Raw genomic sequence first — 12,955 nt, forward strand, 5'->3', positions numbered from 1 at the left:
CATAACTGTTTTATCTACTGACAAATCGATCTTGCTTAGAAACAAGGCCAAATTTCCACATGCAAAGTACAGCAAGATGCTCACTTCTAAGGAGGACAACATCAATAATTGTCTCCATAGATCTGGCAGTTTTCACTATTTGATCTTGCTGTTCGCTGTACAATCTCATATCCTTCCCATCGAAGCATACCTATTGCTATGTTCACATACATCCATTTGCACAAACTTATGATTGATAGTATGGAGTTCTTTTTGCTAATTCCGAAATTAGATCAATTTTTAAAACACAGTCTAAATTAAGAAATTATTTTATATATATATGGCATCATTTTCCAAGAGATGTCATGTTACAGAAATGGATTTTAGCTGTTCTATATTTCAACAGAGAAAATTGACAAGGAAATTCAGATTTCATATAAAATCCCCAAATAATACTCTGTACTCAGAATTATTCAAATCCATAAAAGTAGACAGATCCAAAAAAGTATTTACAAATTTGCTTGTTACATGTATCTTCATGAGGTTACTTTATTCTGAATTTGCTTGAGGGTTTTGGGGTTTTTTTTAGAATTTGATACTCAAAGCCTTCTGCAGACAAAGGATACAATGTGCGGAGATACCAGCACACCTAATGAATGGAGAAAGTGAAACAGACCACTGATAAGAGTGAAAATTTCTTCTTGTGGATGGAGGCTGATTTCCTACTTGCTCTACAGGCAGGGCCATGCTAATTAGCCGAGTTTTATTCCACCTAATGGGAGAAGGGACAGTTTCAGCAGTAATAGCAAAAGCATATAGAGAAAACCTGGAAATTTTTTGCATGTGCTAAGAAACTGTGAAAAAAAGGGTGACAGGACAGCCTTGTTCAAATGCTGCATCAACAGAAGTACAAACTTTTGTAATGGTAAACAAAGATGGAAAGGGAGGCGCATGTTGCCACTTTTCAGGGAGTGCCAAATCTCCTTTGGTTTGTCCTGAACACCTGGGCTTGGAGATACCAGATTGTTTTCCACCAACTGAGAAGAGCAACAGACTTCTTTCACAGACAGTGAGATCTCATTTCTTTCTTTTGTTTCACATAGGCTTCTGCCATTGTGGGCCAGTTGGTTTTGGAAAGCATGGAGAGACGGCCCTTAGCGCCAACCTGTGTATTCTCTATGAAGCCTTAACTGCTTACCCTTTTCCTTGGACTTCCAAGTGAGCTTCTGCTGATCAGGCTCACATTTTTGTGAGGAGGAAGCAAAAGTCTCCTAATATACCTTGTTCCTAGACTATCAAAACCAAATTATGAAGTCATCCAGGCATGAATAAACATGGATACCCTAAAGATGACCTGCTATTACCATTTTTAGTTTCATGAGTACATGAGAAGTGCAAGAGCCTGAAGGGGAAGACTTCGTATTTGAAATGCATTTAGATATAGGAAACATGCAGGAGCTTCTGGTGCCATGGGTGCACTGGTTAGTGTGAGCTGGCTCACAGCTTTTCAGCCTATGGCTCACACATTTTTATCTTAGCTCAGGAAAAATGACCCCAGAGCAAACTAATTTATGCAGTAGCTCCCAACTTTAATGCTAGTAGCTCACAAAGAATTTTTGCTCATGGTCTCTGTGGAACTTTGGACAGCTTTGATAATTGCCTTGAGGTTTTCCCTGCAGAGCTTCATTTCAAAATAGACCCGATCAGACACCTGAGATAATCACTTTTTATTGTGTTTTTCTTTAGAACAATTAAAATATAGTTTATGCAGCAAAACATTTGCTTGTGAATGTAATACCACTCTATGATCTTGATGACTAGAAGATGATGAATAGCTTGGAGCACCCAGGAGTGCTTGGCTGGCAATTTTAGCAAGGGAACAAACTATTCAATACCTTTCTTGATGACTGTCTTCATGAAAAGAATGGGGGTTAGCAAGGCCCCTTTTGCTGATCATTAGGCTGGAGCAAGGGAGACAAGTAGGAGGTAGGGATTTTATGTCTTTACTTCCCTTGGGGGTTTGATCATTTTTAATTAAATTCTTAATTAAAAAATCTTTTTTGTCCATCTCCCAATATCAGGCCTGTGGGACAAGCTATCTGTAATAAAAGCAAGGGGCAAGAGGACACTGAGATGATGCTATCATTGGATACACTGAAGGGCCTCCTTCTGTAGTAGCAATGGGATTGCCTATATTTCCTTGACATTGAGTGCCCTCCAGTTATGGGCTCCCTGGATTTTGGTGAAGGACAGGCCTCTGTGGTGTTGTTTAAATGGACGATTGGGGCAATACCTGTGTCTAAAGAGCTACCTGCCTACCCATCCAAGGGTGTTGCCGGTGTGGTTGGTGGTGTACTCCCAAATGGCTTTTAGGAATCTGAAATAGCACAGGAGGGCTTTTGCAACTCCTCCTTTTAGTTCCAGCTTGTATAGCTTGCTTCCTTGGGTAGGATCAGTTCACACTTCAAACAAGCAAATGTTCACTCTTTCAGACACATTTGCCCAGTGGTTTGAGATGAATGAGCCACCTATGAGGTAGCCCTGTGCCTGCTCAGAGAAGACAGTTCAGTGAAGCCATGAGAATCTTAAACACCTTCCTTGGAAAAAAAAAGGTGATTCCTTCACTCCCTGGTATATTCCACTCAAGAGAACGTCAAGAGAAGAGTGGGAGAGAAGACTGAGGAAAAAGTGTAGAAAAACTATAGAAAATTGAGAGAAAATGCCAGGTTTTTAGTTGCAGAGGAGACAAGACTGGAACAGAAAAGTTCCTCTTCTGACTTGCTGGTCTTGCTGCAGAGCAACCAGGAACCCACCCTGGAATCCCTGATCCACTAACAGTCTTTTTCAGGATTCTATTCTAGTTGTCACTTTCTGGCAAATTCTACACATTTAATTGCTGCTATTTTTTTTTTTGGATGATACATGTGTTCATATTATCACATATACACACAGATCTTCTAAATAGTGTTTGTTGAACTGGCATCATGTGCTGATAACCAAGTAAGCCTCTAATATTATTTTGATTCAAGCATGCAAAAAGCTTGCCTGTTGCCTTTCACACTGTTGCTGCATTGTTCTTAACTGCTCTATTCACTGGCATGCATATGGATCTCATGTTTTTCAAGTCTTATATACTAATAAGCATACTTTCTTTTCTCCCTCTCTGCCAGCAAGAACATTATTTTGATTATATCCTCCTATTGACCCCTCAATTGTAACTCCTTTTCCTACTGCATTACACCTAACTAAGGATTTTCCACACAACAACATTTATACCTGTCAATGGGACCATTGTACCAATGGGAACTTCTCAATTTCCAGTTAATGGAAGTTCATTTATTGAATTCTACAGGCATATATGCCAATGATTATGCATTATTTGAAACCTGTTGGTTTTAAGGAAAATGGATTTAGAAACTGATATGGGTATGTCAGTGCCAAATGATTAATTCACCAGATTCCTTATCACTGTTTTTCAAGGAAACATTTCAAAAAATCTTACAAAAACCTCTAGATTTATATTTTTAGAAAGCAGAAATAACATAAGTGTAAAGTGTGTGTGTGTGTGTAGAGAGAGAGAGAGATTGATTGAGTTATCTGAATGGCCTAGAGATCATCCAGCTACATGTCTGGATAAACTTCTTCATGGCCTCTGTGCATCACACTGATAGACTCTGCACCTGTGCAAAGCACAATTTCAGAAACTTCTAGAGCTACAGAAAACGCATGAAAATCCCCCCCACATCCCAATGCAGTCTCAGAATGCATATGCTATACAGGGGGAACAGTCATGCTCCTCCTGTTCAGTTCCTGTTTGTCCACCACAGCAGAGACATGGTTAGGGAACATTGCTGAAAACTGAGCCTATGAGGAAGGAGACTAGATAATGAATTTGACATTTCCATCGTGAGACCACACACCACTGTACAGGAATCATCAGTCCCAAGAGGAATCAGAGGACTCTCAATATACCTCTCCAAGTGCTGGAACAGTAGCTACATTCCTTTTACAGACCTAATAATGAAAAGACTTGCTGATCCAGGAGCCAAGATACCATCAAAGCTCTTGAAACCACAGCTACCAGCTTGTTCAGAGGATAGATGCTCCTTTTGTTGCTGGTCCTCCTCATCATACTACAGAAACAATAGTTGCTGTCCCTACCAGCATCGGCATGAGAAGTACTGCTAACCCCAGTTATGTTGCCATCACCAATTCTCCATCCTGTGCTTGAGCTCAAAGGTATGAACAAGTTCACTGAGACCAAGAATTTCTGGATGTGACTGTATCTGCCACCTCTTGATGCCAGAAGCATGGGTCATGTGGTGACAGTACATCTGAAGTGTCAAGGGATCACATCAACAATTGGCTTTTGACATCGTCTTCCCTACTGATTTTATTCCAGCATGACCCTGCATATTCTTGTTTTACTAGGGCTCCATACCAACAGAAAGAAGTTGCACCTCAGATTTACACAATGTATCCAGTACACTGGGATTGTCCTGAATTTAGTTATTCAGAGAGTATGCCTGCACTTGGACAGACAACATGCCATCAAAGAAATGGTGACAGCCTTCCAGTAGCACCCTTTATAGCTACCAGTCTCCATACAAAGATGAATAGATCTACAATCCGTACAGTCCATTTCATCCGCCTTCAAATGAGACCTCCCCCCCCAGCATTGCAGTTCAAGCTGATGTTAGACCTTCAAAGCAAGATCTTGCTACTTCAGTTCTCAGTACTATCCTCCCTTCAGTGTCAGCCTCATCACCATCATGAGTAGATCACTCATGTATCTTTAGATTTGGACAGATGGGCAATCTTTATGAGTTAAATATACTTCACATGAACATTGTATCTTGGAATATATATATATATATATATATATATATATATATATATATATATATATATATATATATATATATATATATATATATATATATATATATATATCCATGCAGGTATTTTGATACTCTGCAACATGAACTACAATCGGTGTGATGTGGAAGTTGATGCATCTCTCTCACAGGCAACTGGCAAGATCATTTAGGCTGGTCAATGCTTGTTTATGTAATACATTATAGTCATGCTATATATATAATCCAAAGTACATGCTATATATATTTTATATATATAGTACCTTGGATTTTGTATATATATATATATATATATAGTACCTTGGATACTATATTGGATACTATATTGTAGTTCATGTTGCAGGGTAGCAAAATACCTGAGTGGATCCTGTCAGTAGACAGGGGATCCTGGCTCTCACATGGTCAATCAGCAACAAATATATATGACCTTTTCTCCATCAATGGGGCCATTCAATGATAGATTTGTTTGCTGCACTGTCCAACAGGAAGTGCTACAGATACTGTTCTCAAGGAGAACAAAAACACAATTTCATGGGAGATGCTTTCCTGATAATGTGCTCACGGGTGTAAACTTAAACTTCCCCCTCTGTCATCAATATTCTTGGGAAGACAGAGGACTCATTAGATTGTTTCCTCATCACTTTCTTGTCATGCCAACTATGGTTCTTAAAGGTCCTGCATTTAGCCAAGGGCAGCTATAACCTTCCTACATGACCTCCTGTCACAGCATCAGGACAGGGTCCCATACATGGATGCCTGGAGGATTTTGCTAAACAAGTGATCCTGCAGACTGTGAGAGGTGTCATCCTTAATGCCAGAAAACCATCCACTGGGAAATCCTGTAATAGCAAACAGAAGCAGATCACCAACTTTGCTTTGCATAAGTTAGGCTCATCCATTTGTGCGCTTCCTTTCACTTTACAATACCTACTCCATTCTTTTCTTTAGGCTCACCTAGCTATCACCTCAACTTCATGATCTCTCATCCAACAACAACTTTCTGCCTGTGGTGAAAGTTTTTTTTCTGGGGCCTTGTTCTGCTTTATTGTCCAGGGTACCCCCTACACTGGCTTATAACTTCCAGCTTGTCCTTACTCAGGTCATGGGCAAGCCCTCTGAACACATGGCCACCTGTGATTTTCAGTTGCTCTCCTTCAAGACCACTTTTTCACTGTTATCTGCTTTGCTAGGGGAGCACTGGAACTGGCTGCTCCTTCTTCCCTGTGCTTTCAGCAGGACAAGGGGATCCTCTGCCATATCATCTTCCTGCCTAAGGTGATATCAGAATTCCCTTTGAACCAGGACATAGTCCTACTGACTTTGTTTTCATTTCTGGTGACTGATGATGAGAAGTCACACCAGTGCTTGGATGTATAAGGGGGCACCGGCCTTCTGCATAGATCGTATCTCCTGAACACACACTAGTCTTTTCTTGTCCTACTCTAGTAGCAAAAAAGGAAACATCTGTTGCCTCAGCATATTAACCACTGGACATCCCACAATGTAGAGCTATGCTGCTAGTTTGTGGGCCCTGACTGGATGGGAAAGTGCATTAAAATTTTTAACATAAAATACATAAAAATAGCTGCCTTCAAACATCAAGATGCACTTGACCACACCAATAGCTACTTCTTCTGCATTTGCCAAAAGAATCTTCCTGCCAGGACTGCACCATACTTCTACATGGACTCAACTACCCACATTTATGAAACACTATGCCATTAATACCAGGACATGGATGGATACTTCTTTGGCCGAGCCATTCTGCTATATCTCTTCTCCTAAACATACCTGCACCCTCCTCCAGGTAGGTCAGCTTACTAGTCTTCACCTATCAGTGTGATGCACAGATGACCACTTGAAGAACATTTAGAGGTAAGCAATGTTTTTCAGTTTGCACAGCTCTGCAAGCATTAGCAGTTATTAGCACCCACAGTTGTCCCCTCAGGGTATAACCAGACAAGACATGGGAGATCAGTGATTGGATCTAATCATGTATTTTGTTTAAAAAGGCCATGGCTGGAGGGGCAGTTTGGATTAGGGCTGGGGCACAAGGGAAGAGGGGTTAATATTTTACTCTTATTTCATTCCCCCCCCCCCCCGCACACAAAACATATACAACTATTAGCCTTATAGAGGAAAAGGACAGGTATTAGTATTATATCTGCCTCTATTCTCTACTAGGCTTGGGGGGGAGGAGTTTCTGGCAGGAAAACAATGTGGGGGAAGGACTAAACCTCCTCCATACATATCATAGCACCAATACAAATTGGGCTCTGTATTTCTGCTTTTCAATTTTGAAAATTATCAGAAAGTCTCATCATGGATCTCCTATACCTTATCTAGCTATGCTCTTTAATTATCATAGATGATAATCAAGTATAGTCTTGCTGCAGGAGGCATTATTTTCATTATTTTTTAGCCTGCAAGTAACGACTTTAAATGTTTCAAGTACAAACTGTTTAATAAACATATCTGTAGGAAGGGATAATCTTTCTGGTGTTTTTAAAAGGCTCTATTGAGCATTCACAGATTGAGTAGAACCTTAAAAGCATACTTAGTTTCTTAATTATTTTAAAAATGGAAATATTCACAAAGTAAAATGAACAAGGAGAGATTTGCTGCTCATGACCAGTGATATCATATGTGCTGTTCTGTAGCTGCACTATCCCTGCACTGGGAAAGCTGTCTTGAGGGGAAGCTTCTGGATACCTCAATAGCATAAATAATAACTGTATATTTTAAAGCATGATCCATTTATGGTTGAAATCCTTGGCAACACTCCCATACGTTCAGTGGATCTGGATTATGTTATAAACTGAAAAGGCCCAAAGTAAAAGATTCTGATAGTTGTAGTTTGGATCATATGAGTTTTGCTGAATATGTATAAGGCAGGCTTCTTGAACCAAACATATTCATACAAACAATGCACAATATGTGCAGGATGAATTACATTAGGGAATTCCATCTCACCTGATTTTAAAAAATGTTTTATACACCTGTATTACTGATTCCCCTCCTGATCTGTTTTAGTTTCTCTGTGTCTTGATACCTAAACTCCATCTGTCATTCTCTGAAATAGGGGGAAGATGGTTTGCCAATTCAGGGATGCTGGAATAAGGTAAAATAATAATATGGCATGATAATAAATATGTTGCTGCATGTTGTGAATCTAATAAGAAAAGTCATATAAGAGCATGAAGCACTTGCAGTGATAAATTCTCTTCCCAGTTAACAAATGTGTATATGATAGATTTAGCAGTATTACACAAGTATAATCTTAATAAGAAAAATATGATCACTTACTGTGAATTTTTGTTTATGATGGGGCAGTCCTGGACCTTTGGGAAGAAGCTCCTCCCAGAGGCAGGTACAGGTTGATAGTTTTTGGGAGACCCCTGTGGGAAGACCTTTTCTTCCACACTCCAGGGTGGTGCAGAAGCAATTTGCCCTCGCCCCTAGGAACTAGAAAAGGAAGGGTTAACTGGAAACAGCTAATAACATTTAAAGAACATGACAGAGATAAATACTAGAGCACCACACCTAAAAGGACTTCCCACTGGACTCAAACTGACTAAGCTTGTAACCAAATGGTCAGATCATTGCACAGAAGTCACACCAAGGCTCTGCTGAGAATGTCTAGCCAGCTATAACAACCCAGTGTGTTAGGGAAGAGTGCCCCACCCTAAGTCTGCCAAGAATGGAAATTCATGTTAAGTAAATATTTTCCTTTATCCAGTGTTCTGAGTGGGGCAGCCTTGGGCCTATGGGACGTCACTGAGCAGTAAAGTACTAGGAAGGGATTTATGTTTATTTTAGCAAAACTTGTACCTTCCTACCAAAGAGGCATCACTTGATGCCTCAACATTTATGGAGTTGTAATGAGTAAAAGAATGCACAGATTTCTGTTTTGCTGCCTGGCACAACTCCTCCAGCAATGGGAAGACTCTATATGCTGTAGGAGCCCACTCCCCCTCAAAGAATGAGCTGTAACCACTGAAGGGTACAGTTTCCTTATTCTTCTTCAGCAACTGCAGACTTGTCTGGAAGTATGAGTGTGTCACACAGTGATTACTGATAGAAAAAGAAGTCATGGGTATGTGATCAATATGTTGCACTGTAGTGTGACAGATTTTTATTTCCCAAAGACAAAATCATGAGGAAATTTACACTTTAGTGTCTAAAGATGGCATTGGAAGTAAATAAATGAATACTGGATATTCTGATTCATGAACCTTCCAAGACACTCCAATAAAGTGTCATTGGGATCTGACTCGTTAGTATTCCTTGGCATTTGCATCACAGCAGAATACAGTTTCTTAATAGGTAAAGAAACTAAAATTTCATCAGTGGTCTTTAACCCTAGCTGACAATACAGTAAGCACACTCCAGCAAGAACTGCTTTTAAGTCACATTGATTTCAACAGGAGAGTTAGACATGTGTGCAAACCTCTCCCATGGAAATAAATTGGATTGAAATTTGTTTCATCTTGGCTGGACTGTGCCTAGTCTACCACAGAGGATGCCTATGTGACAGTATATCTTCATAGCAATTCTTCTATATAGGAAATCCCGTTTCAAAAGCTTTATGTGTTATACTAACACAGGCTTGTATTTTTCTCTTGCAGTGAAGATTTTAACCATGGACTGTCCTGTGTGTATGTGTGTATGTTTGTACATAGAATATTTATTTTTATACAATGTCTTTGTCTGAAAGTGCCAAAAGATATGCATTTTACAATTTATAAAAAGCTGCATATTTTTGTACAGAAAATACTAAATTTTGCCTTTTACCTGATTTGTCACTTGCTTGTATAATTATATGTATATTGATACTATGCTTCTTGCATTGTGGAATACTGCTGCAATATTTGCATGATATTTGTGCACTCATAGTAAGTATTACAGCATAATAAATTATTGCATTTGGGGGTACCAGAAGGGACTACCCTATGTAAATAACAAAGGGCAGAACCATTTAATACTGAACGCAAGAACATTTAAAATATTATGAATTTTATTGTTAAAACTGAATTGCAATTTCGCAATTGTAAATACATCATGTGATGATATTTAATGGGCTATCAAATCTTCTAGGAGGTATATCACAGGGGTTACCAATATTTAAACTAATTACCAGCCAATGACACCAGTGATACTTTAGCAAAAATTAGTACAAAACAAAGTTGGAAGATACAGAAGTCTTCTGTATTCTAGAATTGGCTAAACTATCATGTTAGGATCTATTTAAGAACCTGAATGTTTTATCCCAGAAGGGAAAACAATAGCCCCTTTGGGACTATTTTAGATTTTGGAGCGGGGGGGATGCAGAAGGCAATGCACAGCAGCCAAGAAGGTCTGAGCGCCTGCTCCGGCTGCAACGCCACTGAGGATGTTCTCCTCAGCTGAGAACGAAACGTCTGGAAGGAAAACTTTCTCCAGTAGAACACGGCACTTGATCCCAAAAGATTCTACAAACCCTAATGATGTTACCAGCCGTGAAAACCTGAAATCTTTGATAGCTCTTAAATTACTTCATCTAAATATATTTTCTCTAATTTTAATTCTCATAATCTCTTGCCCTAATCATAGTGGGCAAAGTCAACAGTTCCTTTCATTTTCTCTTACACTTGAATTGGTTATCATAACCTAGGCTTTATCATGAAAAAAAAAAATTACTAGGATAGGATATTACTATCAACATGAGAAAAAGGGAAGACAACTATGTGCCCTGTCCACTAACACTAGGAGAGAAAAAAAATACAGGTTTTGTTTAGCTTAACAGGTCAAGTTCTGCACACTTGGACTAAAAATTTCCAGTTATTTCCACCTTTTTTGTACTCTTTTCACATTCTTTAGATTACCTTCTAATTTTTCAACATACTTCTTGAACTGTAGAAGTTAGACCTGACAATAATACTCTAGATGAGGTCTTACCAGTGATGTGTACATTGCTGTGGTATAATACTTCTTTAGACTTAGAAGCAGCAATATTTAAGACTTTTAAAACTGTAAGAGATACTTAGCCTGCCTATATTGCATAAAACTCAAGAATGATTTGCAGACAAGCCATTAACACAAAGTTTTAAAATACATCATTCAGATAATAAAAGATAACCCCCCAAACAACCCATGTTTTCTCAGCAAATCTCTGTTCACATCTTCCAGAAATCAAAATGGGCAGTGGTTAAGGAAGAATTATAGCACCTTAAATGGATAGCTTTCCAGGTGACTACCAAAAATAACCCAGATTTAGATGCAGCCACATTAAAGTGAATGATGAATTTGCAAAAACAGAGCTAATTCAGGAGTGCTTCAATCAGTCAACAAGGTATAAACAGAAGATAAGAGAACTTGCTGCTGCTATCTGAAGATATTACCCAAGCTTAAAAGTAATAAATGTGGCCATCTGCTGTAATCAAGGTAAAATTAGGTTGATGGTTGAGATTTTGCATAATCTGAAGCAAGTGAGAACAGCACTTTAATAACTCTCTGAAAGGGCACTTCTATATGAAATCATTTATCTGTCGCTTAAAGGGTCAAACACCTTGGCTGATAGCAAAAAAATGAAGCAAGTAAGAGGGTGGAGATACTTGTGGAAGACCTACAGTGGTGACAGAAGAACACCGTGCCTGAAGGTTTGCTGAAGATGTTGAATTATCTCCGAGGAGTACAGAGATATTCTTGAGTCATGCACACCAGAGTTTTGTTCCTGTACAGTGGACCTGATGCGGCTATAGGAGATGGACATGCCAGTGTTTTTTGCTCTCCTCTTCCAGAGGCCAGAGCCACTGCTAACGGTGATGGAAACTGGCTTCCGTTTCATTCTTTCCTTTTCATTCATGCTGTTACAATAATGGAAGCCTTCACATGATCTTGTCATGTTGTCCAGCAGCTAATGTGAAGAGCATTAAGACATAGACAACAGTTCTATGCTTGTTTTTAATAAGGTGAGAAATTTCTCAGCCTTTTATGAGAAACTTTTATATATGTTTTGAAAAGCAGCTCCGTAAAGATACAGCAATGCTTTTACCTTCTTTTCTGGCTACCAGATGAACGTTCACTTACTCACAGTTGATGATTCCATCCTTAACCCTTCCATAACTTCAGGAGCTTTTGTTGATTTTCTGGGGGAAAGGTTATCTTTTTGTGTAATAGGAAATAATTTTAAATTTAACTAATGCTTGATTTTATAAGACAGCCTCTTTTGCATAATTTTAATTGTTTCATATTTCCTTTTTTTATACAATAATACCCATATTATCTTGTCCTCAAATACTTTGCTGTCTGATAAAACTTTATTAACTAAGCTTGTCTTTAGACCCCTTTCAATGGAACAATCCCAGTGCTAAAAATCTTACAAATAAGGTGCTGCTTTAATTGTTAGAAAAATGTGTTAGGTGGCCTCTTCTATGCATCCATTATAGATTATTCTAATAACAAAACTAATTTTAATAGTTTTGTGATACCATCTGAATGTTTTAAGAAATCTAAAGTGAACTAATGTAGTTCAAGTTAACTTGCTATTTAGTTTATCAATTAATTCTAAAACTTATATTAATGTTTCTGTTCCTTGTAGTTCTTATGTTTTACCTCTAAAAATGATTTAGTTGTAGGCATCTCTGCAGTGTCTTCTGCTGGGTAGACAGGTGCCAGAAATTCTTTCATTTCCTTAGAAGTTCCTTACCTCTTTGCCATTTATTGGCCTGAGGTCTTCTATAGCAAGGAAACTCCACTCTAGAAATTCTGCACATGCAATGAACACATGGTGCTACTGCATACATAAGGACTTCCCAAGTTCTTTCAACAGAAAGAGCAACTCTTTTGAGTATCTATACTTGGACATGCAGAACTGCCTTCTGACTGCATTGATATTACAAGTTATAGACATTTAAAATAAATACGCACATTTTTATGTGGAAACAAATTTCTTTAAAGCTCCTTGTGTACAAAGCTCTGCTTCAAAAGTTTTAACTGGAAATAAAGCCAGCAGAATACAGCTGAACTTATTTCCATGCCATAAGAAAGCTTGCTCTGCTGTTCTTTCTCAACTTTAGGAAAGATGACAGCAAATGTCACTCAGTCCTGTCTCTTCACTG

The 12,955-nt window shown here is 38.6% G+C and overlaps 1 protein-coding gene across 1 annotated transcript in view; it reads left to right on the top strand.

Moving 5' to 3' along the window:
- The window catches only part of COL13A1 (collagen type XIII alpha 1 chain), a 127,483-nt gene extending 117,789 nt beyond the window's left edge, over positions 1-9,694 (top strand). The window contains exons 27-28 of the mRNA XM_060241182.1: positions 7,939-7,977; positions 9,485-9,694. Of these exons, the coding sequence (XP_060097165.1) occupies positions 7,939-7,977; positions 9,485-9,487 (42 nt within the window). The 3' untranslated portion in view covers positions 9,488-9,694. The remainder of the gene's footprint in view (positions 1-7,938; positions 7,978-9,484) is intronic.
- Positions 9,695-12,955: the final 3,261 nt, after the last annotated feature.

The sequence above is a fragment of the Heteronotia binoei genome, chromosome 6 (assembly GCF_032191835.1).
Source record: "Heteronotia binoei isolate CCM8104 ecotype False Entrance Well chromosome 6, APGP_CSIRO_Hbin_v1, whole genome shotgun sequence".
Taxonomy (NCBI): domain Eukaryota; kingdom Metazoa; phylum Chordata; class Lepidosauria; order Squamata; family Gekkonidae; genus Heteronotia; species Heteronotia binoei.